The sequence below is a fragment of the Podarcis filfolensis genome, assembly GCF_964270895.1.
Source record: "Podarcis filfolensis genome assembly, chromosome: 6".
NCBI classification, from domain to species: domain Eukaryota; kingdom Metazoa; phylum Chordata; class Lepidosauria; order Squamata; family Lacertidae; genus Podarcis; species Podarcis filfolensis.
Genome location: NC_139609.1, coordinates 56919757 through 56946299, shown reverse-complemented (window position 1 = coordinate 56946299; position 26543 = coordinate 56919757). Strand labels below are relative to the sequence as shown.

General features: G+C 44.5%; 2 protein-coding genes across 4 annotated transcripts; one reads left to right on the top strand and one right to left on the bottom strand.

The window, feature by feature from the left end:
• Positions 1–766: 766 nt before the first annotated feature.
• Positions 767–11016, bottom strand: BYSL (bystin like). The gene is made up of 7 exons (XM_083618049.1): positions 10666–11016; positions 8512–8674; positions 6313–6451; positions 5749–5882; positions 3932–4092; positions 3029–3131; positions 767–2553 (listed from the first exon to the last, which is right to left on the bottom strand). The coding sequence occupies exons 1-7, from the start codon at positions 10943–10945 to the stop codon at positions 2205–2207; spliced, it is 1329 nt and encodes a 442-aa protein (XP_083474175.1). The 5' UTR covers positions 10946–11016; the 3' UTR covers positions 767–2204.
• Positions 11017–11618: 602 nt separating this feature from the next.
• On the top strand, positions 11619–26302 carry MED20 (mediator complex subunit 20). 3 transcript variants are annotated; one of them, XM_083618079.1, is made up of 4 exons: positions 11619–12518; positions 15653–15807; positions 18850–19103; positions 25166–26302. In XM_083618079.1, the coding sequence occupies exons 1-4, from the start codon at positions 12505–12507 to the stop codon at positions 25379–25381; spliced, it is 639 nt and encodes a 212-aa protein (XP_083474205.1). In that variant the 5' UTR covers positions 11619–12504; the 3' UTR covers positions 25382–26302. The 3 variants fall into 3 exon arrangements, with proteins under 3 accessions (XP_083474205.1, XP_083474206.1, XP_083474204.1); XM_083618080.1 differs by having other exon boundaries at positions 11646–12518; positions 18855–19103; XM_083618078.1 differs by lacking the exon at positions 11619–12518 and adding an exon at positions 12562–13008.
• The last annotated feature ends 241 nt before the right edge of the window (positions 26303–26543 follow it).

The following is a 26543-nucleotide window of genomic DNA, read 5'->3' as shown; positions in this document are numbered from 1 at the left end:
TTGAAGAGGCACTTCTCTCCTCCCACAGAGGAAGGAATAGGCAAGAGCTTTGAGCCACATATAGCGCCTTAAAACAGCTCAGGATTGCAATACAGTGGTGCCTCACAAGACGAAATTAATTCGTTCCGCGAGTCTTTTTGTCTTGCGCGGTTTTTCGTCTTGCGAAGCACGGTCCGTCGCAACTGCACCTCTTCAAGCGGCTTTAAGAAAAAAGGAAACAAACTCGCAAGACGTTTTCGTCTTGCGAAGCAAGCCCATAGGGAAAATCGTCTTGCGAAGCAACTCAAAAAACGAAAAACCCTTTCGTCTTGCGCGTTTTTCGTCTTGCGAGGCATTCGTCTTGTGAGGTACCACTGTACCTCAAGGACTGCCTCTCCCCACATGAACCAACCTGGGACTCTTGTGATCATCATCTGGGGCCCTTCATGTTTCCCCTCCATGAAAGATCCAGAAGGTGGCAGTACAAAAACAGGCCTTGTCTGTGGTGACTCCCCATTTGTGGAATGCTGTCCCCATGGAGGTTCATCTGGTGTCTTCATTACATATTTTTAGGTGCCAGATCAAAACCTTTCTCTATAAACAGGCCTTTGTCTGATTAGCATTCCATGACCTTTTAAATGTGTTTGGGAGAGCAGGATTATTGGCTGGCTTTTGTTTTATTATGTATTTTGTGTTCTCATTGTGTATTTTTCTGTTGTGAACTGCCCTGTGCTCTTTGGATGAAGGACAATATACAAATTTAATTAATAACTTTTCTGAAAAAAGGTTGCTGGTTACTCAGATATTTATTCTGGGCATTACATGTAATTTCAAACTTATGCACCTCATTTGGGTTTATATACCAGCAGTATGGGCATTAACCAAGCTCTAGCATGCCTTTATTTTTAGAGCTGTACTATGAATAGTCTTAGAAACCCAGAAAGCCAAAAATCTAACCTTCAAATGTATAAACACCCAGCTGACAGATTTAGCCAAGAACATCTACCTAGAGGGGACAGGGAAAGAGACAAGAATACGGGGTGCTCAGCTGCAGTAACCTGATGACATACATGATGGCTGCTGCTTATATGGGAAAACAATAGGAAGAGCATCAAATTAACCGAGGATGGGGCAGCAGGGACTCGGTGCATCTCAATTGGCAATGGCTAACTTGTTCCAGGGGTCCAAAGTCTTCTTCAGCCAGTCTAGCTATGTGGAGGTTGAGCAGCCCAACCCCAACGCCCGAGGTGACTTCCTATCATCACATCCCTGGAGCATCTCTATATTCCAGTGCTGGAGACCGCCCAGCTCAGAGGCAGCATACAAGCCTCAGGCAAGTTGTGCTGAGCTGGGTGTAAGATGGTTTCCCAAAGACTTGTTCAGAGAAACAGCTTAGGCCTAGCTCAAGGTTGGGGAGCCTATGGCCCTCTAGATGTAGCTGGACTACAACTCCCACCATACACGGCAATTTGCAACACTGGCTGGAGCAAACGGGATGTGGGGATTCCAACAACATCTGGAGGGCCAGAGACTTCCCACCCCAATGCAGTTTTCCCCAACTGATAACTAGGAAAGGCAAGTGGACGGCCAGTTCGGGAGTTTATGGCTCTCAGGCACAATGTGTGGTGCTTGGGCTGTGTCACCCTCAAAAGCAAAGCAGGCCACATTCATCACAGAAGTGCAACGGTCAACCCAACAGCCCCTGCGAGACCAGCAGCAAGACGCCAGACGCCACCTCTGAGCCAAACGGGCCAGAAAGGCTGGATACAGCTCACGGGCCACCAAGACTGGTCCCCCCTGCTGTAAAAGGGTAAGATTCTTGACTACCAATATTTCCATTGGAGGCCAGATCCTACAGAGCAATTACAACCCCCTGCAGTTGATAGATGCTCTTTCCTCCCTACTAATCTGCAGCTCAACGGTTTATCTCCCTGCTGTTGATCAGCAACTTGCATCCACCAGGACCTCAAAAGGGGGACCCATTTCTCATGGGAGGGATGCTGGTTTCTAATCACCATGAATGCATGTTGAGTCAAAAGGGGGCAGAGGGCTTACAAATACTATCAACCCTGCATAAATAAGGCTTCTGTGGATCAAAGCAGTGAGGGTACAAACCCTATTTGTTCGCCAGCGTGCTGTAGCTTCAAGTTCAAACCAGCAGCTGCCTTTGACTCAGAAGTTCTGCTGTGATCACAATCTGTGGAGTTCCCCTTCCCATCCTCCGTTCACTCCATTGCCACTGGCTGCATCCCCTCCACATCCCGGCACTTGGAGTTCACTAGCTCCCTGCGGATCTCTGGAGAGATCTGGGGGTGGCTGTGAAACTTGAGCAGCTCTAAGAGGGCTTCTTTCTGCTCTGAGGACAGGTCCTCTTTGTATCGCTGGGCAAAGGTCAGGAGGCACTGGTGCCAGAGGACAGGCAGGGTGCGTCGGTCCGTCCGGAAGGCGAGGAAGTGAAAGACCAGGGCATCCACCACGCGGAAAGGCAAGGCGTACTTCTTGTCAATGAGCAGGCGGAGAAAGATGCTATTAGCGCCACTGTACTCCATCTCAGCAATCTTTAGCATAGCAGCCCTGTGGGGGTGGAGGAGGGGAAGAAAAGCAGGAGCAGCAAATGAGGCTTTGTTGCAGGTCCACATCAATGGATGACCCTCCATTCGTGAAAGCCAAGGGAAGAGAAAAAGTGACACAAGGAAATTGCCACAGTTTAGTTAAGTACTCTCTGGCAAGTTCCTTTGATAGTCACACTGCAGACCCTCAGCCCAGCTACAAGCGTGGCTTCAGAATACAATCTGTAATGGGGAAGCCCATGCAGGCTTAGGAAGACTTTCCCCAAGACAGCAAAGGTGTTTCTGACCCCCCCCCCCGGGGGGGGGGAGAGAGAGATGCATGGGAGAAAAGGCAGGAAAGTCTATCCAGTCCTACCATTCCAGAGTGGCTGGGGAAACACAGCCAGATGGGCGGGGTATAAATAATAAAATTATTTATTATTGTTGTTATCATTAGTGCAATTTCCCTTCCACCTCAAAATCAGCCTAACTCTTCTTACCCGGAGTGAAGGACAGGGATGGAACACTTGGTGAGGATGCTGCCCACAATGATGGCTTCTCGCAGTGTGCATGTTCCTGACTCACATATTGGGAGGAGGATCCCTAGGGAGATGATGGGGGGAGGGGGAGAAAGGAGCATCATATAGTTATCTCTTATACAGACACAGTATTTCATCAAAGGCTAAAACTATTTTTTAAGGGGGGGGAATCATTCAGTTCTTTCGCATCTAGAAGGCTGATGCAAGAATATGCAACACACACATACCACAGTAACAACACCTCTGCACAGTTCAGTATTATTTATCACTAAAATCAAGTTTAAGAATAATTCACCAAACCCAGAAGCAGCTTCCCCTTGAGGCTTTCCTCCTAGCCTGTCTTACTTCTGGGACTGGAGCCTGTCAAAGAGAAAACTGCCAACTTTTTTTTTGAGGGGGGGGACAGGACTGAGCAGCAGGAATGAGCAATTTTCTTTGTTTCCACTTTGTGTCAGGTTGGTAATGATTTCACTCATAATTCCATTCTGTATTTGGGGTTTTGTTGTTGAAAAACAAACCCTCACAAAACAAACCATCACAAAATATGTGATAAATGTGATAAATGCATATTTATCAAGTGCATATTTTGATAATTTTCAACTACCGTGAATTGTGTTCCAGAGGCAACAAAGCTTCCAAATGCCAGTTGCTGGAAACCACAGGAGAGGAGAGGGCTCTTGTGTTCAGATTCTGCTTGAGAGTTTCTCTCAGGCCTCTGGGTAGCCACTGTGAGAACAGGATGCTGGACCAGATGGGTCGTCGGCCTGATCCAGCAGGCTCTTGTGTTATTATAGTGAAATATATGAACCCCTGGATAAACCTCATTTCCATGTATTTGTCCTCCAAGGTCAACTTTCCACTCACCTTTGAACCAGGCTCCAGGTTTGAACAAGGCCTTCTTCAACGCCATGTAAAGATGGAAGTTGAGGCGCTTATATTCAGCAATGTCATCTCTGACTCGCGGGAGAAGCACCAGATTGTAGAACCTCTGGGCCATCCTCTCTTTGAGGTTAGAGGAAAAGATCCTAGGGAAAGGAACAAAGGCATTTGGGGAGAGAGGGTGGAAATGGAGAAAAAGAGAAGCAACCTGAGCTAGGATAGTTGGAGAACTGGTCAACTTCCCTCCTTGTGCTTGCACTATGCAATACATGTATAACTGCAGCATTCCACATTGCCGCCGCCCCCCCATCTTGACTTTATACTTCAAGCTTTTGAGGCTGCGGAATCATTTTTATTTATCTACACATTTCTATGCTGCCTTTTCAACCTAACCCTTCACAGTTTTGGTTCCTCTTTACCAAATAAAGCGGCAAATTACAACGGTATAAAATAAAAATACAATCCGAAACAAGGACAGCAGCACACACAAAAAGCCAGATCCTCAAATTATTTTGTTCTCATAAAAAAGAAAAGAGATGTCCATGCAAGATATATCAGAGCCAGGCAACTAGCCATGCACCACCAACACCAATTCCTAATGGTTTATGTGTAAGAGAAGATTCGTTTTAGGAATGGCCTGTGTCTTTCGCCAGAGCTGCACACTGCACTGTGTATCACCAAAGAGGAAGAGGAACCAAAGTTCTCTCTCTGAGAGAACACGGAACAAGCATCAGATGCATTTACACTTGTAGCTTCCTCCCAGGGCCCACTGTGCTGTATCTCAAGAGCTCTGGGTCCTAATGCTCTGTTTCAGGTCCTCCTGGCTCAAAGACATGGTGCTAGAAAGGTCTCCCCCAACCCCATTTTAAATACTTTATTGAAATTCATAGATAACATACACAATATACCAAGATGAAAACAATTGTGTACTAATAATCTTATATATGTTTACAAAAATCAAATTTAAATTAAATTTATGCAATCTCTTTTTTCCTATCTTTTTGCTAACATAGAACAGACTTCCTATCATTTCCCGATGCATATAACCTATCTGGTGATGGCTGTACTTATCATTATTACCTTACTCTTTCTGTACTTTCTTACAACAATTCGTACCTTTTTGCTAGTTTCTTAACAGTTTGTTTAGACAAGGGTCATTCAAACGCTGCCATAGATAGAAAGGTCATTTTTTAATCAGACATTGCTTGGATACGCTTTGTCAAATAACAGGTTTCTTTTTACAAGAGGAGCCTCATGCATTGCAATACTGGGCAGGAGTAGTTGAGTAGATGGGAGGAGGGGGGCTGGTGGTGAGATCAAAGCAACCTGACTGCCCACACACTGGGGAGTGGGACAGGGGGCAGAATCTGATCTTGTGCCCAGGATTTGATGGGGGCGGGGTTCCACTTCTGAAAAGCAGCAAACTTAAGCACAGGGTGATGTGTATGTGCATGCATTAAAAAGTGCAGTGTAGTGCTATGATCCCAAATGAAAGAAAAGGAGCTATTGGAAATATAAACACAAACTGCTCTGTAATCAACCCACACATTTACCATGTGTAGGTCAGTGATATTGCAGAAATAAGTATCAGTATTATTGAAACAAGGACTTTCATTTCTGTATGTCATTGAGCATAAGGACTCATCTGCTGCATAGTGCTGTATTTTGGCTATTCGACCTACTGCAGGATGAGCAGAGCAAAAAGCAAGAATCAAAGGAATTGTGGCAGCTCATGGGATGGGTCAGGATGAAACCTTCCAGACAACACATTATTCCCTGCAGTGTCACAGATGGAGTCCTACCTTGTTGCCTGGTACATGGCAGCTGCTGTCCATGTTTCAGGCTCTGTGATATACAGGATCTGCTCCCAGTTGGACAAGGCTGGGATGATCTTGAATGCTTTAGGCAGTTTCCCACTCCTATATTTTGACAGCACCTGAAAAAGAAATGGAGCGGGGGGGGGGGGGAGATGAATTTAACACGGACAGGCAGACAAGGCTACTTTATTCCAGGGTTTATACCCATTGTTTAAGAGATCTTCAGTGAATGTATTTTAAGAAGCATTCAGATAGGATATTCTTAATTTTCCACATACTAGCAAAATCTGTACCAGTCTATCAGCATGGAAACAAATTCTAGTTAATATTCATATGTATAATGCATCATCTTAACCTATAGTGCCAGTATGGAAACACAGCCATTAGCTGTTCCCCACCCACACCAATCATGCTATGGGTGGTGAATCAGAGCAAGCAAAGAGTTGCCCAAAACTAAGATTTCTAAACGCTGCAGCAGCTGGACTAAGTCCAACCTGATGTGTGCAGAAGCACACACACCTATTTGCACAGAAGTAGCATTACTCTTACTTCTTTGACACCCTTGTAGACTTCCAGGACACGGGGATTAAGCTGTGGCATGGGCCGACCAGATATTTCGGACATCACGGTTTCTACCTCTGTCTGCTTCTCAGTGATCTTCTCCATGATAATGTCTGCCAAGGTGCGCCTAATGGGTATTCAGAGGAAACAATATGGATCAGGGAACTTAGAAAGCTCATTGGCAAATCAAGGCAGCAGAGGCAACAATAAGATTGATTCCCAGCCTAGCGTTTAACAGGGGAGATGAAGTTTCCACATGTGATATCCCTTGCTCACATGGCTACCCACCTTTGCTAAGTGAACTGTCTGCCATACTGATACTGTTCAGTGAAAAAGGCTGCTGTGCAATACAAATAAGCCTGAAGGTGGCAACAGGCATCTGCTGAGGAACAAGATCTTGGGGTTCTAGCTCAATGAAGATATTGACAACAAGAACGGGCAGCTCTCAAAAGTTTTAAAGGTTAAATTAAAATTTCAGTTCACAAAAATAACATGATGCCAAAAGAGAGGTGTCAGCCCAAATCTATTTTGCATGAAGAAATTCTAACGTGGGTAAGTCATATGAGGGCCATAGGTTCCTGCTCTGCATTCCAATCTTGGAGAAAGGAAACTTGGTCATTACTGGGCATGCCAAACAGAATGGGCTGAAAATTGTGCTTCCTGCTACCCGTGCAGTATCAAAGACGGCATGCCTAAAATAATAACTAAAGCACCATCTGCTGGTTAAAACAAAAACAAGAACAGAATTGAAAAGTATACTTGGGTGCTAGCTTGCTTTACTTATTGCTGAGAATCTGAGGAAATCATGCCAGTTCCATAAGCAAAGCAGTGCCAGAATTCTTAGATGAGATATTCTGTTAAGGGTCAATTCACACATAAAAGTATCACTGTACTACTAAATGACTTCTACTCAATTGTTCCCTTCTCCGCATACATTAGCAAAAATGTGCAGGTAGAAAAATATAGAAAAACACAAGGTACCTAGTCACCTGGGGGCCTAAAAAATTCAAATATTTTTCCTGTACACAGCTTGACAACAAGTTTTAATTCCCCTACATAAGATTGCAGTTGTTGCTGGGATGTCAGTGGCTTCAGAAAGCAGCACCAAGATCTGCTACCAGCTTATGTGGAACTCTATCAGAGGTGGGCAACCTTTGCCCCTCCAGATGTTGCTGAACTACAACTCCCATCATCCCTGGCCATTGGCCATGCTTTCTGGGGCTGATGGAAACTGCAGTACAGCAACTTCTGGAGAGTCAAAGTTTCTCCACTCATGGACTATCTGCATGTACTACAGGCACATAAAACACCACAAATGATCATAAGGAAGGAAAACAACCACTGTGAAACTCTCTCATATTCTCTTTCTTCACTCAGAACCCTCTCAAGTATAACCAATACAAAATAGGCACTTGCAACCAGGGCTCATTGAAGTGATGAAACTCGGGGGGGGGGGGGTGGAGGTAAAACCATATAGCAAAGATAACTTAGTCACCTAGAAGCCTAACAATTTCAAATAGTTTTACAGTCCTGTACACAGTTCAACGAGCCTTAATCCCCTTCCAGAAAGGAAATGGCTCACAATTAATTTTACATTGGATATCTGTCTTAGAAGAAGTAGGGCATTACACATTCTTAAAAACTGTATAAATGAGAATGGACAAGGGGGTAAGGGAAAGAGTATGCATACATCTTCCCTACCAGATGGCTGTCCAACAACATAGCCTAATTCAAGCTCAATTCACTCAAAATAGACAAAAGCATTAACAGCTTTATTCCACATATGCACACTCAAGCACTTTTACAAGTCCCACACAATGTCCATTCTGTGCTTGTAGGTACTTCCGTACTGAAAGTTTGGTTCCTTACACTATGGAACTCCCTACCCAATGACATTAAGCAAGTACTTTCTCTGTATAGTGTTTTAGCACCTGCTAAAAACATTTACGTTTAGGGAAGCCTATCCAGACATGTAAAGTTGACATGTATAATGTATGTGTGTGTGTGTGTGTGTGTGTGTGTGTGCCTGCGTGCGTGTGTGTGTATTAAAATGCTGTTTTGATTTATATTTTTGTTTGTCAACTTGCTTTTCATGTCTAACTTTTTACCACTAAGCAATCTATAAATACTGCAACATAAAAAATAAACTGTAAGCAACTGCCAGGATTTGAGCACTCCAGTGTTTACCTCAGTGGTGGATTCTTGTTCATGAACATCTCAATGGCTTTTTCATCCTCTGGATTCACTGTTACCTCATCACAGTACTCTCCCTTCCCCATGGCTGCAGCTTGCTCCAGTGTTGGCCACTCATCATCATCTGTATCTGAATCTCTGTCCTTTGAGGCAGGTCCTGGAAAGAGTAGAACAAATACAGGTTTGGATATTTCATCAGAATAAACAAATCCTGGCTCAGTGGTAGAGCGTCTGCCCTGGTTTGATATTTGGCATCACTAGATAAGGCTGATCGCCAAAGAATTGATGCTTTTGAATTATGGTGCTGGAGGAAACTCTTGAGAGTTCCATGGACTGCAAGAAGATCAAACGCATCCATTCTTAAGGAAATTAGCCCTGAGTGCTCATTGGAAGGACAGATCGTGAAGCTGAGGCTCCAATACTTTGGCTACCTCATGAGAAGAGAAGACTCCCTGGAAAAGACCCTGATGTTGGGAAAGATTGAGGGCACAAAGAGAAGGGGACGACAGAGGACGAGATGGTTGGACAGTGTTTTCGAAGCTACAAACATGAGTCTGACCAAACTGCGGGAGGCAGTGGAAGACAGGAGTGCCTGGCGCGCTCTGGTCCATGGGGTCACGAAGAGTCGGACACGACTAAACGACTAAACAACAACAAAAATAAGGCTGGGAATGTCCCCTGTCAGAAACCCTAGACAGCCACTGCCAGTTGCTGTCAAAAATACTGAGCAAGGTGGAACAATGGTCTGACTTAGTATAATGCAGTTTCCTATGCAGCTATTTCTTTCAGGTCTTGGAAACCTAACAAAAAAGACTTATAACTATAACACGTGGAACCTGCAACAAAGCACTGAAGTGTGAAATGCTCCTTCTTCAAATATCTAAAGGGCTGTCACATGGAAGATGGAGCAAATTCGTTTTCTCCTGCTCTGGAGGGTAAACCTCAAACCAATGGATTCAAGTTACAAGAAAGGAGATTCCAACTAAACATCAGAAAGATCTTTCCGCTGGTAAGACCTCCGATAGCAGATTGGACTCCCTTGGAAAATGGTAGACTCTCTTTCACGAGAGGTTTTAAAGCAGAGGCTGGATGGCCATCTGTCAGGTATGCTTCAGTTGAAATTCCTGCAATGCAGGGGGTTGAACTAGATGACCCTCAGGGCCCCTTCCAACTCTACTCCAAAAATTCTATGTTTCCCATTCTCTCGTCACTTTTTTCTGTTCCTCCCCCAACCAAGTGGGTTAGCATTCTCTGACCACTAAGCACTGCCTATTGGGTTTGTCCACAGGCCTCCTAGAGCTTTATAAGCTACAACTCCCACCAGCCCCACTTATGATAAACAAATAATAATAATAATAATAATTTATTTATATCCCGCCCATCTGGCTAGGTTTCCCCAACCACTCTGGGCAGCTTCCAATAGAATATTAAAAATACAATAAAACACCAGACATTAAAAACTTCTCTAAACAGGGCTGCCTTCAGATGTCTTCTAAAAGTCAGATACAGTGGACGCTCGGGTTGCAAACGTGATCCGTGCAGGATGCACGTTTGCAACCCGCAGCAGCGCATCTGCACACACGCGGGTTGCAATTTGGTCTTCTGCGCACGCACAAAGCGTGATTTAGCGTTTCTGTGCATGTGTGACTGCCGAAACCCAGAAGTAACCCGTTCCGGTACTTCCGGATTTCGGCGGTCTGTAACCCAAAAAAACGCAACCTGAAGTGTCTGTAACCCGAGGGATGACTGTAGTTGTTTATTTCCTTGACATCTGGTGGGAGGGAGTTCCACAGGGCAGGCGCCACTACGGAGAAGACCCTTTGCCTGGTTCCCTGCAACCTCGCTTCTCTCAGTGAGGGAACCAGCAGAAGACCCTCGGAGGAGGACCTCAGGGTCCGGGCTGAACGATGGAGGTGGAGACGCTCCTTCAGGGATAGCATAGCAAGAACAGATGTTGCAGCCCAGCGACACCTGGAGGGAACCAAGCAGGGAGGAGGCGGCTGGCGCTCAGAGAGGGGTCCTTCCCAGCCCCACCTGAAGGTGCAGGGGGTTGGAGTCAAGCAAAGCAAGTGCCCCCACCCACCCTGAGCTGCGGCCCAGCCTCCTCGTGGCGAAGAAGAGACCCCGGCGAGCCCACGGGACGCTCACCCAGGACGGTGGTCTTCGCCTTCTCGGGCTCGCCTCCGCCCGCGGCGCCGTGCTCGGCCTCCAGCTCCTCTTGCTGGATCCGAGCCTGTTCCAGGATCCTCCGGGAGAGCTTCTCGTCCACGTACTCGTCCTCGCCGCCGCCATGCTTCCCCGCTTTGCCCCGCCGCTTCACCCTCGTCACGGGCTTCACGGAGTCGCCCTGGAGGATCTGCTCGGCCAGCGGAACGGACGCCGCCTTCGCCGCCCCGCCGGAGCCCCTCGAGCGCTTCACCTTCGGCATGGTGCCCCCGCAGCTGAAGAGCCGGCACACGTGTCAGGAGGGGCAGTTGCAAAGCGCATGCGCGCTCTCCCGACTACAGAGCTATGAAAGTGGAGAGACGCGTCGTTGCCTGGATAGGCGGTTTCCGGGCTCCCGCTGAACTCTACAGCAGAGATTCTTGCGGCATCCCCAGCTGTTGAGCTTATGGCGAAAGCTGACGGTCAAATAAATTGTGTTAGTCTCCTTTGGTAGTGAGAGAGGTTGGGGATGGAACACAAGCGCATAGTAAAGAGAACTCGCACAAGCGACGCTGACCCAAAACCCCATATATACATTAAGCAGAACAGAAGCATTGCCACCCGACCCCGACCCCACTCACCATGCCCCCCTCCACCTCTTTCCCCCTTTTCTCCCTAAGGTAACACTAATGTCTCAACAAATGAAACTGATCTGTAGAAAATGTAACTTGAAAAAAGAGACATTGCACATACTTTTGCAAACCAAGAAATCTTTAATATAAAAATGTGGTGTTTTTTTAAAAAAAAAATACAAATAAATAAAGTGTGTTAGTCTTTAAGTGAGTCTTTGTGAGTTTGCCTGAGTGTGGGTCACCCTCTTGCTTTCTGCTCAGAGAAGCCATTTTAAAATGCCCCTCGGGGCCGGAAGTGACAGCTGCCCATAGCAATCAATGGAGGAATCCCTGGTGCTCGCGCTGGCGGCGCTGCCGTGTCTGCTATGGGGCAAATGGCCGCGGCAAAGTCGGGTGTGCTTTCCCTTGCTGAGGGAGAGCTTATTTCGTGTGAAGAAGCATCCTCCCCCTCAAAGGAAAACCCCCATATGAATAGCTCTGCCTGTTCAAACTTCAGTGGCGATGCAGTCCCCTGTCCTCACACTGCAGATCCGTGTTTCAAGCCGAGGCGGAGAAAAAACATGCCCCACAACAGCTCTGTGGTGTTGACGTTGGGGGCTTGACAACAACCCTGCCGTGTAGGAATACTCTCAGTATAGGTGGGGTGTGAAGCTGGAGCGCACGGCAGCAACACGACCCTGCAATATCATCGCAGGTTAGAGCTGTCGCTGAGACTGGTTTGGCTTTGCAAACCAAAATCCCACTCAATTCATACTACGGCTTATAGCTGTAGCGCTTATTTATTACATTTTTTAATTTAAAAAAAATCCCGCCTTTCTTCCACCGTGGGGACCTTCTGGTCCCATTTCATCCAGGTACTGATCCAGACCCGGATCTTCATCGGGCAGGATGGCTTCATAGATGCCCATTGCTCCTCTCTGGACGATGCTTCTGCATTACCTGCTTGGAGCACCAGGTGGCTGGTTCTAGATGGGGCCTTTCTCAGCTCGGTTGCATCACTTCCTTTTGGCTTTCTTCTGTGAGAGCGTGGAAGGCGAGGCTGATTCTTCGTCCCTGTTCCGGCAAGGAGGCTCCTGTGCAGACGCCCCGAAGAGCATTCTTTGCACGCGTTTAAAAGGGCAGGAAGGAAGCGCCTTGGAGCCGCGATCGATCTTTCTTTCTTTTTCTTTTGCAAGGACTACCCCTGTCTCTCGCGGAGGCCGTCGGAAGCATGGGAGTCACCTGGTACGGCATTTTGACTCGGGTATTGATTGACTCGGGCATTTTGCTGCCGCAGAGTTTGTAGCAGGCTGGTGGTGCTTGATGGGAGACGATCAGTAGCCGAAAAGACTTCGAAAAGGAGTTGGGGAAGGATAGGTTTTAGAACTGTAACGTGTGAACACGCGAGCGGCGGGTTTTGTAGTAGAATTGGGTTACCGGCGCTTTAAAGACAAGGCGAGTCGAGATGCTCGTGAAGCAGCAGCAGCGGGAGGCAGGGTTGTTCAAATAGATGCAAATGAGACGCCTTCAGCAGGGGGGAGGGTGTAAGTAGGTGACCTGGCTGTGTGAACGAATTGCGTGTCCCCGCAAACGGGGGGTTGTTGCAATAGCCGAGGCAGTTGCCTGATTATGAGAAAGGAGGATATCGGTTTGTGACATTCAGGCTGAGAAGATGAAGGACGCAGAGAGTCAGGATCCTTGGGTGGATGCATTTGACATTAGAGGCTGGATGTAGGCAAGTATGCGCTTGCTGGTACCACCACAGCTTCACCGTACCCCTGCCCTGGATTCAATAATAATAATAAATACCCTGCCCGTCTGGCTAAGTTGCCCCATTAGTAACACATCCTCTCAACCTAGGTGGAAACTCAAGGCAGGAGATAAAAAGGGAGAAGACAATGGACAATGAGGTCTAACAAAGGGTCATCTGGGATCTGGTCAATTATTGCTGTTGACTTACCTTTAGATATATAAATTACAGATTTTTAGTATTTTATTTCAAGTCCACCTTTCTTCCAGGGTGGCAAGTGCTGTTTGTTAAAATGGTAAACACAGTTCTCTTTCCTCGTTTTATCCCCGTGAGAATCCAGAGAGTCCAGTATTATGGGCATAGCAATCCAAGCCTCCTTGAAGTTCTGGGGAAGAGCTGAGGTGGATCCGGAAACAGCCCCATTGCCATCACATGACAGAATTGAGCCTGATTGCTGTGCTAGCTCCAGGCTGCCACAGCAAGTTGCCCCCTTCTTTCCCCCACCAGCTTGAGGGGAGCAGGCACTGGTTGTGGTTTGGATTGCACCCTAATTAATTCAAAATAGTTAGCCTTTCCACACTAGTTTACAGGAGAATGATATACAAATATAGACAATAATAAAATATTTTTATACTACAATTAAAATATACATATTGAAGTAGCTAGTGCCACAACTGGGGGCTGCTGGGTTGTTGTTGATTCATTGCAGGGCCTTCTCAGTGACAGCTCCCCACCTGTGAAATGCCCTTCCTCATTATTGACTTTTAGGAGGAATTTGAAAAGATTCCTCTTTACTGAGCCAATGGATGGCTGAAAGATACTGTTCCTGGAAATCCTGAAATTGTTAAATAGATAATGCTATTATTTTTAGAATGCTTATAAACTAGAACGTTTTTGACTTTTTAAAAATAATTTTCATGACAGTGTTTTTATGATACTATTGCTGCACTGGGCTTCTTTTCATGTAAGGGCAGGACCACTGGAGAGTTACAGTGCCAGATGTGGCTGTAGAGACCGATAAGGGAGAGATATGTTTTATTGCAGGTGGGGCAGATAAAGGCATCTGGATTTGCTGCTAAAGGCACACCATGGTGTTTCTTCTCTCTGCGTTCCTCCCAGTGGTACATAAAGAAAAAACAAACCAAATGCAACACATCAGTCTCAAGAGCTAGTAAATATAAACAACAAGAGCATCCTTATGCTATCTATGATGAAGAGCTCTTTCAAATAAAACAGTTTTACCTTGGGACCAACGTTAGCAAAAAAAGAGAGGTGTCAAGCAAATATTTCTTCCTCAGCCTGGGCATGCCCATGAGAAGGTCTTGTCTACGCTTCAAATTTAGGGCTCTCAAATAGGACCTTGGGTGATAATCTTAGTAAATGGACAGGTTCAAAACAAAGAAAAAAACACTGTGTACCTTATTTCTCTTCTAACAACCTGTACCAGCCATACAACATTTTTAAAATGGTAAAAATCGTGTCTATGCTAAATGTATGTTTCTTCACTAGTACACCATTACAAGTGTGTGTGTGTACATCTACCAGCCTTGACAACCAACTGAATAAATTATTGGCAATGTGTTTAGTTTTGCACTTCATTGCCAGTGATAGCCAGTACATGGCACATTCAAGGTGTGTAGGAAAACATCTGAAACAAGCAGATTTTGTCTGGTCTACCTCACTCTCAGTCTCATTCAAATGCTTTATACAGCCTTGCAAATAACATCATAAAAGTTATCAGGCCATAAATGTTTACTCACACACTTGCAGTACCTCAGTTACTTGCGGCATACCAACACAGCCAGTGGGAGAACAGCAACTCTCTTCTAGTTTCCAGCCTGTCTTCCTAGTTGTAACTACTGCAAGTAACCGTTAATAAGTCTGTATTTGTAGTTACAGAATGCTCTTGGTTATACAGCAGATTCCACACAGTATGAGAATTTTTGTGGCTTGAGTTAACACTCCACACTCTTCCATGTCAGTTTAGCCTATATATATAAGTCCCCATTTATTAATTATTTGAGTTTTTGGAAGTGACTTGAGATAAATTGTGTGATATTCTACAAAAACCAGGTACGTCTCCCACACTATTGAAACTTAGATGGTAAGCCTCTTGGCAGACAATTTTTTTTTGTTTATTTACTTGTTTATCACTGCCCATGAAACATCCCAAAGCAGTTAGCAATTAAAAATAGATATACAGTGGTACCTCAGGGTTAAGAACTTAATTCGTTCTTGAAGTCTGTTCTTAACTTGAAACTATTCTTAACCTGAAGCACTACTTTAGCTAATGGGGCCTCCTGCTGAAGCTGCGCCACCGGAGCACGATTTCTGTTCTCATCCTGAAGCAAAGTTCTTAACCCAAGGTACTACTTCTGGGTTAGCGGAGTTTGTAACCTGAAGCGTATGTAACCCAAGGTACCACTGTAATAACAACTTAAATTTGTTTTTACTACAATCTACTTTGCAAAGGGGTCATATGCACTGGTAGTGCTATGTTAATATTGACAATAAAGATGTTACAAACATGGGCTTCCTTGGGTAGCATATAAAGAACTAAAGTACATAGTGGCTATGATTTTGATCAATGAGGGTTTTTTTGTTGTTGAAATCCTTTCTCCTGTATTAGTGTTTCCCAGATGCCAGTGACGGAGGGGAAGAGTGTCCAGCAAACAGTTGAAATTTTAACAAGAAAGCTTGAGCTGCTTGGAGCAGAGAAACAGGGAACCTTTTGTGTAGACTGCGAAACATACCACACTGCACCCTCCACAATGGGCAATCAAGGTAAGCATTTACCGTATTTTTCGCCCTATAGGACGCACCGGCCCATAGGACGCACCTAGATTTTTTGGGGGGGGGAAATAAAGGGGGAAAAATTATTTTCCCCCCCCAGGCGCGGGGCTGGGGCGGGGGAAGTCCGAGCTTCCCCCTCCCTCAGCCCCCAGAACGGGACCCAGAGCCATGCCGAAGCTGCGTGCAGCTTTGGCATCGCTCTGGGAGCTTGCGGGGCTGGAGGAGGGGGAAGCTCTCCGCCAGCCTTCTAACCAAGTCAGAGGACAGCGGGAAAGGCGCGCTGTGCCTCTCCCGCTGACCCCCGAGTTTGCGGGGCTGGCGACGGGGAGGAGCAGGCTTCTCCCCCCCGCCAGCCTTCTAACCAAGTCGGGGGACAGCGGGAAAGGCGCGCTGCCAAGGAAGTCCTAAAAATTCCCTGCCAAGGAAGTCCTAAAAATGGCTTCAGAATGAACCAGGAAGTCCCTTCACTGGACAATGAAGGAAGGACTTCCTGGGTCATTTTGAAATCATTTGGGGGTCTTCTCTTCAAGTCGTATGAATCTAAATTTCTCTCTAGCACTCTGCTATCACAGTGGGTTCATATCTCACAAAGCGATGGGTTTTGAACGGCACCTGTACATTTTGCTTCATAATCTTTGTTCTAAAAGGGATCGAGACTTAAAAAACTAAAATCTCATGTACCCACCCTCCACTGGCTTTGGGCTGGTATAGATGTACCTCTTTGCACACACACATCCTTTTCAGCATCCTTGCTTGTTCCATTGACTGCAGTGGGAACAAAGTTCAGTGGACCTTTGCATCATTAGGCAGGATCCAACCCACTAGCACCAAACACTTTTAGCATCATCAGATAAACCCTGCAAGTAAGTCTTTGAAAGAAACTTTTACACAAAAACTTGTTGACAAATGAACATTTCAGCAATGTTTGTGTCTTCCAAATGACATATGATTGATTCAAGGTTCCATTAATCTAAGCAAAGCATATTTTACAAGCTGTGTGATGCTTGTAAGACCTGAATTAAATTCATCTGGAAGATAATTAGCAGAGCTGAGGTTTTACAGTGGTAGCTGAAGCCAGATTTCCTGAAGGAACTTGGAAACGTTCAGTGTATTCCTCATCACCCTGGAATATGGCTCAGGGAGTTTGCCGTTCTGGATTGCCAGCAAATGTTCTTTGCCACTTTCTAATAAGTTAATTATTTTTCCCTCTAGATGTCAGCAGTGTGCTTGGGCACCCATCCTTTTGCCGCAGGTTCATAAACATGGCTGGATCCATGATTGCTAGCATGGAGATACATATATTTCTGCAGTTTCTCAGTAGGGCTTGAATCAATTCCCTACTCCTGGCTTTCACTAAGCACATTAAAACTGTGGAGGAAAAACAGCAAAACACCACTAGAGCTGTACTGTAAGCATATCTGGGAGTAAGCCCTATTAAACCCAGTGACAGTGAGCATCTGAATTAAAAATAGATCGGATTAGGCTGCCTGTATAACTACTAGTTTAATCTGGAGAGAAACCCTGCAGTGATTTTTTAAAGAGCTATTTCTAAAGCCTCATTTAGATTAGTTATAAAGATGCATCTTATTTGGAATCCTAAAACAGTTGCAGCACAGGGGACAGTTACATCAGTTGCTAACACATCATTGTACTTGCCTTAAAAAAACAACCCCAGACCAACTTACATTACAGACATTAAAATCAGGTATAAAAACAGAAGTCTAAAATCACATCCATTCCAAACATATATAAAAGACATGTCTAATACAACCCACGCCACTCAAAACTGGAAAGAAATAGGCCACAAATATACCCCAACTCCTGCAAAAGCATCGTTTTTGCCTGGTACAATTCCCACTGGTACAGTAGGACCAACATTTGCTATTACTGAATTGATCCATTGATCAGATCAGCTTAATCCCTTCATTTTAAGGGGGATTGGCAAACTTTCTCTGGAGTGTAACAGAGATGCAGATCTTAGTGCTAATGTCTACTTAGGCATGGCTACAGTGCAGGGCTGGCTAGCCTGTGGGCTGGATTCAGCCTAGCAAGCTGCAGGAAGTGGCTTGCCAGCCCCTACAACTTTTTCTTTGTCTCCCGATCTCAGCGCTGAGTTAGGGAGACAAAACGTTCTATGTGCTCTTTAGAGGTGACATTGAGGGCAGCATTTCCCCCACCCCTCCCACTCCAGTGGTAGGGGAAGGATTGGAAGCACTGTACGTATTTTGTTCCTTACAGAAGTACCTCTGAGTTCTAAAAGGCAGCATTTTCCCCTGCTGTCCCTGACCTACCAGAGGTGGACAGGGAAGAGTGGGCTCTCCTGGTGCAGAACTTCTTCCTGTCCTCTTGCCCTAGGGCTGCCATACATCCTGATCTTCCCTGGGTTTGTCCAAAAAAAGTTCAACAACTTTCGGGGTGTCCTGGTTTTTACTTTTTGAAATGTGGCAACCCTATCCTGTCCCCAACCCTCTGGAGTTGGCTTTGAAGGTGCATGGGGAGCCAGAGATCATGGAGGAGGAGACAGAAGAGGGAGAGGATGCTCTATTGTGTGTGCAGAAGTCCATTGTGCCAATAGAGCTACAACACTGGATACAATCCCAGGTCTTGTGTTCATTGTGCTCTGCATAATACTGTGTCACAATAGATTCATTAGGCTTCTGAAGATTTTTGCAATGACTGTTGTAGTTCAAATTATAGTCAAACCCCTCTTCTCTCCATCTTGCAAAAGAATGTTGTTGAGTGTACTTTTGTAAGGAGGTTAAGCGGATGTGTATTTGAAGTATATACTCTAGAAAGAACAAATGCTCATTTATCTCAAGGTCGTGGTTCTTTAAGTAAAATAACATTGATTGTGTTTTGCTAGCCTGGAAAAGCCATTCAGCGACCAGCGCGACGTAGAGATTCTGTAACAGCCCAAGTGGTTGTCAAGCAGCAAAGAGACAAAGGAAAATGTAACAGATGTTTCATTTTAAAGCATCTTAAGAGGGAAGGAATAACAACCTTGAAGTGAAAGTAATGCTGCTCTTGTTTCAGGGCAGGCTGCCAAGCTGATGTATGTGATGCACAATTCCGAATATCCCCTCAGCTGCTTCGCTCTCTTTGAAAATGGCCCTTGCCTCATAGCAGATGCCAACTTTGACGTGCTTATGGTAAAGCTGAAAGGCTTCTTTCAGAATGCCAAAGGGAACAAGATAGAGAGCCGGGGAACCCGGTACCAGTACTGCGATTTCTTGGTGAAGATTGGCACTGTTACCATGGGGCCCAGCGCCCGTGGTATATCTGTAGAGGTAAGGATGCTCCTCAGACAGTGGGGAAGTCAGCATACGAGGTAATATATTACATGGCTCCAGCTCAGGACAGGTTTAGCAAACAGTTTGCTGAATCAGGAAACATACGTAATAAGTATCTAGGAGGTGAGATGGTCTTTGTGGGCCTTTGAGGTGGTGTGGACTGCATTCTAACTGGGGCTCTTGGGAGCTGGAGTCAAACAACATCTGGAGTGCCACAGGTTCCCCAGTCCTTCCATAGGACATAACAGTACCTGGTTTCTCCCCTCAGAGCACGCAACTGGGTGTGCACACAGGCAGGGCACCAGGGTGGTCCAGGGTTCATGAAACCTACACAAACCCTTCCCATATCCCTGTCCAGACCCCCACCCCACCCACTTTGGTTAAGGGGTAGTATTTCAAAAAGGGAATTTCTCCATACATGCTGAGAAGTCTGTCTTTCCCTTCATGATCTTTTATCTCTGTGCAAAGCCGTGACTTATTTCAACCTGAGAGTCCACAAGTTGGTTGATTTGCTTGGCACACAGGCTTTAAAAGAAGTGATCCCGTTACAATGAGCTTACTAAGCACCATTTGTAGCACATTAGCTGTGTAAATGTTCTCCGTAGAGTGTTTTGTAGGCATTGTATAACATGATCTTTTTAGGGGGCGAATATATGCCTAGTTCATGAAAAATGAAAACTGGATGGATGGATGGGCAATTATTGGCGGAGCAGATTGGGGTTAATATGACTGCTAAGAACTTAAACTTATTTAAAGATAACTATGAGAAATGTTGGACAGAAGTGAAAAAAGACTTAGAAATATGGTCAAATTTGAAGCATTCCTTGTTGGGTCGAATTGCAGCTATAAAGATGAATGTATTGCCAAAAATGTTATTTTTATTTCAATCATTGCAAATTTTGGACAAGATGGACTGTTTCAAGAAGTGGCAGAGAGATATTTCTAGATTTGTCTGGCAGGGCAAGAAGCCCAGAATAAAATTTAAAATATTAACTGATGCAAAGGAAAGAGGCGGATTTGCCCTGCCAGACCTTAAACTTTACTATGAATCAGCAGCATTCTGCCGGTTGAAAGACTGGCTGCTTCTTGAGAACACGGACATTTTGGACCTGGAAGGTTTTAACAATGTTTTTGGGTGGCATGCATATTTGTGGTACGACAAGGTTAAAGCACATAAAGCATTTAAAAACCATATTGTCAGGAAAGCATTGTTCAATGTCTGGATAAGATACAAAGACTTATTGGAAAATAAAACCCCAAGGTGGTTGTCACCAATGGAAGCGAAGGCTCAGAAAAAGCTCAATATGGAGGCCAAATGGCCGAAATATTGGGAAATATTGGAACAAGAAGGAGATAAATTGAAATTGCAGAGTTTTGAGAAATTAAAAGATAAAGTGCGAGACTGGCTTCATTATTATCAAATAAGAGAGGCCTATAATTTGGACAAAAAAATTGGCTTCCAGGTGGAAAAATCAAAATTGGAAACAGAATTGTTAGATCCCAAAACTAAGATACTTTCAAGAATGTATAACTTGCTGTTGAAATGGAATACGCAGGATGAAACAGTTAAATCTGCTATGATTAAATGGGCACAAGATATTGGTCAGAACATTATGTTTGCGGACTGGGAACACTTGTGGACCACCGGTATGAAATTTACGGCATGTAATGCCTTAAGAGAGAATATTATGAAAATGATATACAGGTGGTGCATGACACCAGTCAAGCTTGCAAAAATATATCATTTGCCCGATAACAAATGTTGGAAATGTAAAGAAAATGAAGGTACATTCTTTCACCTTTGGTGGACGTGCCCAAAGATTAAGGCTTTCTGGGAGATGATCTATAATGAAATGAAAAAGGTATTTAAATATACCTTCCTGAAGAAACCAGAGGCCTTTCTCCTGGGCATAGTCGGCCAATTGGTGCCAAAGAAGGATAGAACTTTCTTCATGTATGCTACAACAGCAGCAAGAATACTCATTGCAAAGTATTGGAAGACACAAGATTTACCCACCCTGGAAGAGTGGCAGATGAAGGTGATGGACTATATGGAATTAGCGGAAATGACTGGCAGAATCCGAGACCTGGGAGAAGAGTTGGTGGAAGAAGATTAGAAGAAATTTAAAGACTATCTTCAGAAACACTGTAAAATTAATGAATGTTAAAATGATGTTGGATTGAAAATAAGAGGCATTAGCAACAAAGTTAGTGAGAATATGCAAAAATGAGTTGATAATGGATGAAAATATAGAGCTATAATATGTTAAGATATAGAGTTAAGATAAACGAAAGAGGGTAAGGATTTGCTGATCTGATTATTTAAATGGAAATACAAAAAGGGGAGGTGTGAGGAAGTCAGGGAAACAAGCTAATGAGTTTAAAGTTACAAAAAATGGGTTTGTTTTTAACTCTTTTGTATCTATTCGTGTTTTTTTCCTGTACTTTGTATGTTTATCTTTCTTTTTTCTCTTTTATGTAATTTTGTATGTTTCTTTTTTCTTTTTCTTTTCTTTTTTTTCTTTTTGGTATTTTGTAAATCTATGTTTTTGTAAAATTTCAATAAATATATTATAAAAAAAAAAATATTGGCGGAGCAGATTCAGACAGCTGAGAGCTCGAGGTCACTGAGCTGTTTCAGTTGAGGGAAAGCCTGGTGTCAGTGGGGTGACATCCTTGGGCAGTTGTCAGTGCCCCAGCAGAGTCCACTGCTGCTTTTCCTCAAGACGTTTTAAAAAGCTAATGCATACCAGTGCTATCTTGGAGTTTATGGCAATGCCCCAGAAGTTGAGCGGTCTTGGAGCAGTGTAATGGTCTGTGTGTGTTGGTGGCTGTTTTTACACTGCTAGATTCAGACTTTGCCATTTCTATCTCTGATGCCATTAGGGACTATCACTGGGGCAAATGGAGCAAGATGCCATCAATATGCTGGTGACACTCAGCTCTCGTTGTCCATAGCCTAGTTGTCCATTAAAAGCAAGAGGCAGTGAAGATCCTGGGCCAGTGTCTGGATGCAATGGTGGGCTGAATGAGAGGACATAAGCATAGCTGTCAAGTGTCCCTTATTTGAAGGGACAGTCCCTTATTCCAGCGCCATGTCCCGCTGCTGTCCCTTATTGATGGATGTCCCTTAAATGATGTCCCTTAAATTTCAAAGGAAGCAGCTCCTCTCCCTGCTGGCCAGGGAGGAGGGAGGCTCCAACTGTGTTGCTTGGCTGTGTTGCTCACCCAATAAGAAGTCTAAGAACGACTGGGGGGTGGAGCTTGCATGCCTTGTGTGTGGCTAGTTAATGCAAGCTGAAGGGGTTTTTGAATGCTGGACACCATTTTGTTGCACGTGCTGCTGCAAACTTTGCAGTGCAAAGCCAGGCCGGGGAGCCATCTTAAGTTGAGGCTGCATAGGCCTTGTGGTGCATGTGATTCAGATTCTAGTCAGTTGAACCTCTGGTTTAAAAGTTGGTTGGACAGTGTTCTCGAAGCTACCAGCATGAGTTTGACCAGACTGCAGGAGGACAGGAAGACAGGAGTGCCTGGAACAGGTGAGGCTGCAGGTCCCTTATTTTGGCTGCTGGTCCCTTATTTTCAAGGCTGCTGGTCCCTTATTTTCAAATCTGTAAGTTGACAGCTATGCATAAGATGAGCCTGAATCCTGGCAAGAAAGAGGCTCTGTGGGCAAGTGGTTTTTGTGTCTGAGAAGCTGGTCCATTGGCTGCTACAGATGGGGTTGCGCTCCCTCTGAAGGAGCAGGTATTTAACCTTGTCCTTGGTGGCAAAGAGGGCAGACAGCTGCAACCATTCCTGCACTGGGTCATCTGGGTAACTTCAAGGCTGCACTACTTGAATGCACCCTACATGGGGTTTCCCTTGTGCTTGGTCCAGAAACTGCCATTAACGCAGAATGCTACAACAGAATTGTTGATAGGAGAGTCTCTTGGCATATCACACCTGTGCTCAAAGTGTAATCCATTTGTTAGACTGGAGGTTGTGTTACTAATTGAACTTTGGCTCGGCAATCCAGACAGTTAGGTCTTTTAATTTCAACAATTTAAAAAAGTATTATCAAAGACCTAATCCTTTTTACAGATGAAACTTTTTCCTGTGAACAGGATGTGCTGTCTTTGGTTCTGAACTAATCGAAATGCATTTCAGAGGGTGTAATTCACAAATTATATTTGAGTTGTTTATGCCGATTTACAGTGGTACCTCGGGTTACATACGCTTCAGGTTACAGACTCCATTAACCCAGAAATAGTACCTCGGGTTAAGAACTTTGCTTCAGGATGAGAACAGAAATCGCACGGCAGCGGCAGCAGGAGGCCCCATTAGCTAAAGTGGTACCTCAGGTTAAGAACAGTTTCAGGTTAAGAACGGACCTCCAGAACGAATTAAGTTCTTAACCCGAGGTACCACTGTATAGGCATGGTTTTGATTTTTACACAAGGCTAGTCCAATGCCTATGGAGAACTGAATGGGTAGTGGTTAGCAAGCTCTGAACATAGACCTACATACACAAACCTACACAAAGCTTTTCTTTTGGATTTGTAGCGTTAAACCTTTGTTGTGCAATGAATGCTAATTAAAACGAATTACAAGGTGGCCTTGTTGATCTCAGCCAAAGACATGATCCAATGATCAGAACCAAAGGCATACGCTTGAAAAGCTGAGACTTTCATATTGCTACCTAGTACTTATTTGCTGTGTCACTTTGTCAGTTACCTAGGCATTGCAGCTATACCGTATAAATACTACTTCCACCTCTGGGTTCAGTAATTGTCTCTAATCAGCTGAGAGCTGTGTCTCCATTTGCTGAGGATGAACAGTAAAATCCTAGAGGGAGGTAACTTTACTGGCAATTCCTCAGCTTTGGAACTGTTTTCCCCCTCCCCCGAGAGGTTTGCCAAAGCCTGGTTTTGATCAGAATCCAGAATTAATACATTTGTGACATGAGCAAATGTTTTGTGACTTTGGCTAATTTTAGTCTTATGCTTATTTATAATAAAAAAAATTGCTATGTGTCAGAAAGAAGGGGGTTGCTTTATAATATTCACACTTCCAGTATTCTGGACTCCACCCCAAAAAGGCACTGAATTTGCCCTTGTTTTGGCATTTATTCTAATCTTGCAGTGGTAAGCCCATGCAAGCTTAAGGGTTGTAGCCAGTGCTGCATGACCAGAGTTCTGTTTGCACAGTGGGAGTTCCCCTTCCTCACACTATGCGATTCCAAAATCTATTCTGGAGCGCCCCGCAACCATATGGAGCAGATTTTGAGGGTACATGGGTGGGGGCTGCAACGGAGAGGAAATTTCCATAGTACAAATGCTTGAACGAAACAGCAGTGTTTGATACAACCCTAAATAGAGCTAGAACTTGAGAGTGTCCCCTTCACCCCGGTATGGCTCCCCTTTATCACATACACAGCCTAACAAGACGACAAAAAACCACCAACAACATACAAACCAATATGGGTAACCTGATCCAAAACACCCACCCACCCCACTCACACATGAAAACAAAGACCTCCACAGCCAACCACAAATGAACAACCACACCCTAGACCAACCCCAACCTCTCTCACCACCAAAGGAACACAAGCAAACAACAAAGAACCTACACAAACAACGCTGACACCAAACCCTACATATAGTAAGTAAAATAGTAACACCGTCGCCCGACCCCATCCCCACCCATCTTTTCCCCCCCTCCACTTCTTTCCCCCTTTTCTTCCCAATGTATCAACAAATGAAACTGATTTGTAAAAATGTTACATGGGGGGGGAAATACGAGAGAGACATTGCAAACACTTTTGTAAAACAAGAAAATCTTTAATTAAAAAAAAGACAAAAAAAGAACTTGAGAGTGTCTGCTTGAAAGTTCTCAAGTGCCTCAGGATTTTCACGATCTCCATTAATCCCTAGCAATCTTTCTTGCAAAGAACGGGTGAGCCTCTCCACTGCTACTAAACATTATGCTTTTTGAGAGGTTGGGATGGAATCGTAACTGCCCGCTGGAGAGTTCTTGTTGGCTGCTGGCTGCTTCAGAGCTTTTGTTTCTGTTGCCAGGTGGAATACTGTCCGTGTGTGGTAGCCAACGACTGCTGGAACCTGTTAATGGAGTTCATGCAAAGCTTCATGGGAAGTCACGCTCCCGGAATCCCTTCTGTGTTTGGCAATAAGCACGACAGCATCTACAGCTCGGCTGACACAATGGTCCAGTACATGGAACTCTTCAACAAGATTCGCAAGCAGCAGCAGGTGCCTGTCGCAGGAATCAGATGAGGAAAGCTTCGTAAGGCCTTATTTCACGGGAGCAATCAGTTTGCTGAATAGTCGGTTGAAATTGCAGTTCCATCCCAGTAGTCCAGATCGCAATTGTTTCCCATTAAATCAATGCAGTCTGGCTCCCTAAGAGAGGTAGAATTAATTCTGTCTCATCTCAAACCTCCAGGGGTATGCCTCTCTTATAATAATGGCATACTTTGCCTTAGACTGCTATCTCAGAGATCTGCCTCCCGCTCTTGAAGCAAGATTCCTGCCCCTGAGTGGAAACTGGAGGAAAACAATCATCTTGAAGGAGCACAGGTTGAAATTGCATAGAAATAGGAGAATGGGCTTTGGGGGTTCTTGATTTCCTTGACTGGCTATGAGTGAACATGAAATTTCTATGAGAGTGAAAATATGTTAATATGGCTTTTATTAAAGGAACTTTAATTTTGCATATTAATGTTGTAGATGTTATCTATTTTATAGATTTTATCCTATAATTTGTGGGAGATTTATATTTTGGGTTGAAATGTAATATTTCGTTGAAGCAAGCAAGATAAATTATCTGTTGGCTTATCTGTGTTTAAGTTATTGGCATCTCACTATCTTCAAAAAGCATTTGAGAGGAGTAAAATGTTTGGGCTTCAGGTTCATTTCACTGAAGTCTTAGGGCTTAATTCCTCTGCCTTCTTGACTAATGTTTTCTGCTGGAACAGATAAAAGCCCTGACAGTGCAAAACTTGTACAGAGCAAGATTTCAGTCAAAATCACTAAGGCATCATTATCTTTTGAAGACGATATCAAAAAAATGCACAACATTTTCACCTTATTGTATTCGTTTGTGTTTTAAAACTTGTTATGTTTTCTTACTTCTACAGTTTGTTGTGTTTACTGCATTTAAAGCTTCCCAAATTAAAAAAACAAACACAAAACTAATCTAGGACCCTCTCTTCTTTATTAACGGAGTCCAAATCTTGATAAAGAATTTGGATTGGCTGTGTAAACCTCCCCCCCCCCCCCAGCCTTACAATTGCCTCTCTCTTCCCCCTGACCTATTTGTGTATGAGCCTGGTATTGTGCTATTCTGTGTAGTAGCAACAGGCTGTAGGCTTCAGCCCCAGGATCCTTGTAATAGTGTGCAGGTAAGGAAACTTTGTACCTGTGCTCCAGTAATGAA

Bases quoted from the DNA above. Each gene is read 5' to 3' on its own strand.
- MED20 (XM_083618078.1), top strand. From the start codon at position 12,980: ATGCATTTGACATTAGAGGCTGGATGTAG. The intron at 15,808-18,849 runs GTAAGCATTTAC...CTCTTGTTTCAG, and splicing joins CTCCACAATGGGCAATCAAG to GGCAGGCTGCCAAGCTGATG. The intron at 19,104-25,165 runs GTAAGGATGCTC...TTCTGTTGCCAG, and splicing joins CCCGTGGTATATCTGTAGAG to GTGGAATACTGTCCGTGTGT.
- BYSL (XM_083618049.1), bottom strand. From the start codon at position 10,945: ATGCCGAAGGTGAAGCGCTCGAGGGGCTCCGGCGGGGCGGCGAAGGCG. The intron at 6,452-8,511 runs GTAAACACTGGA...AATACCCATTAG, and splicing joins AACAAGAATCCACCACTGAG to GCGCACCTTGGCAGACATTA. The intron at 2,554-3,028 runs GTAAGAAGAGTT...CCACCCCCACAG, and splicing joins ATCCCTGTCCTTCACTCCGG to GGCTGCTATGCTAAAGATTG.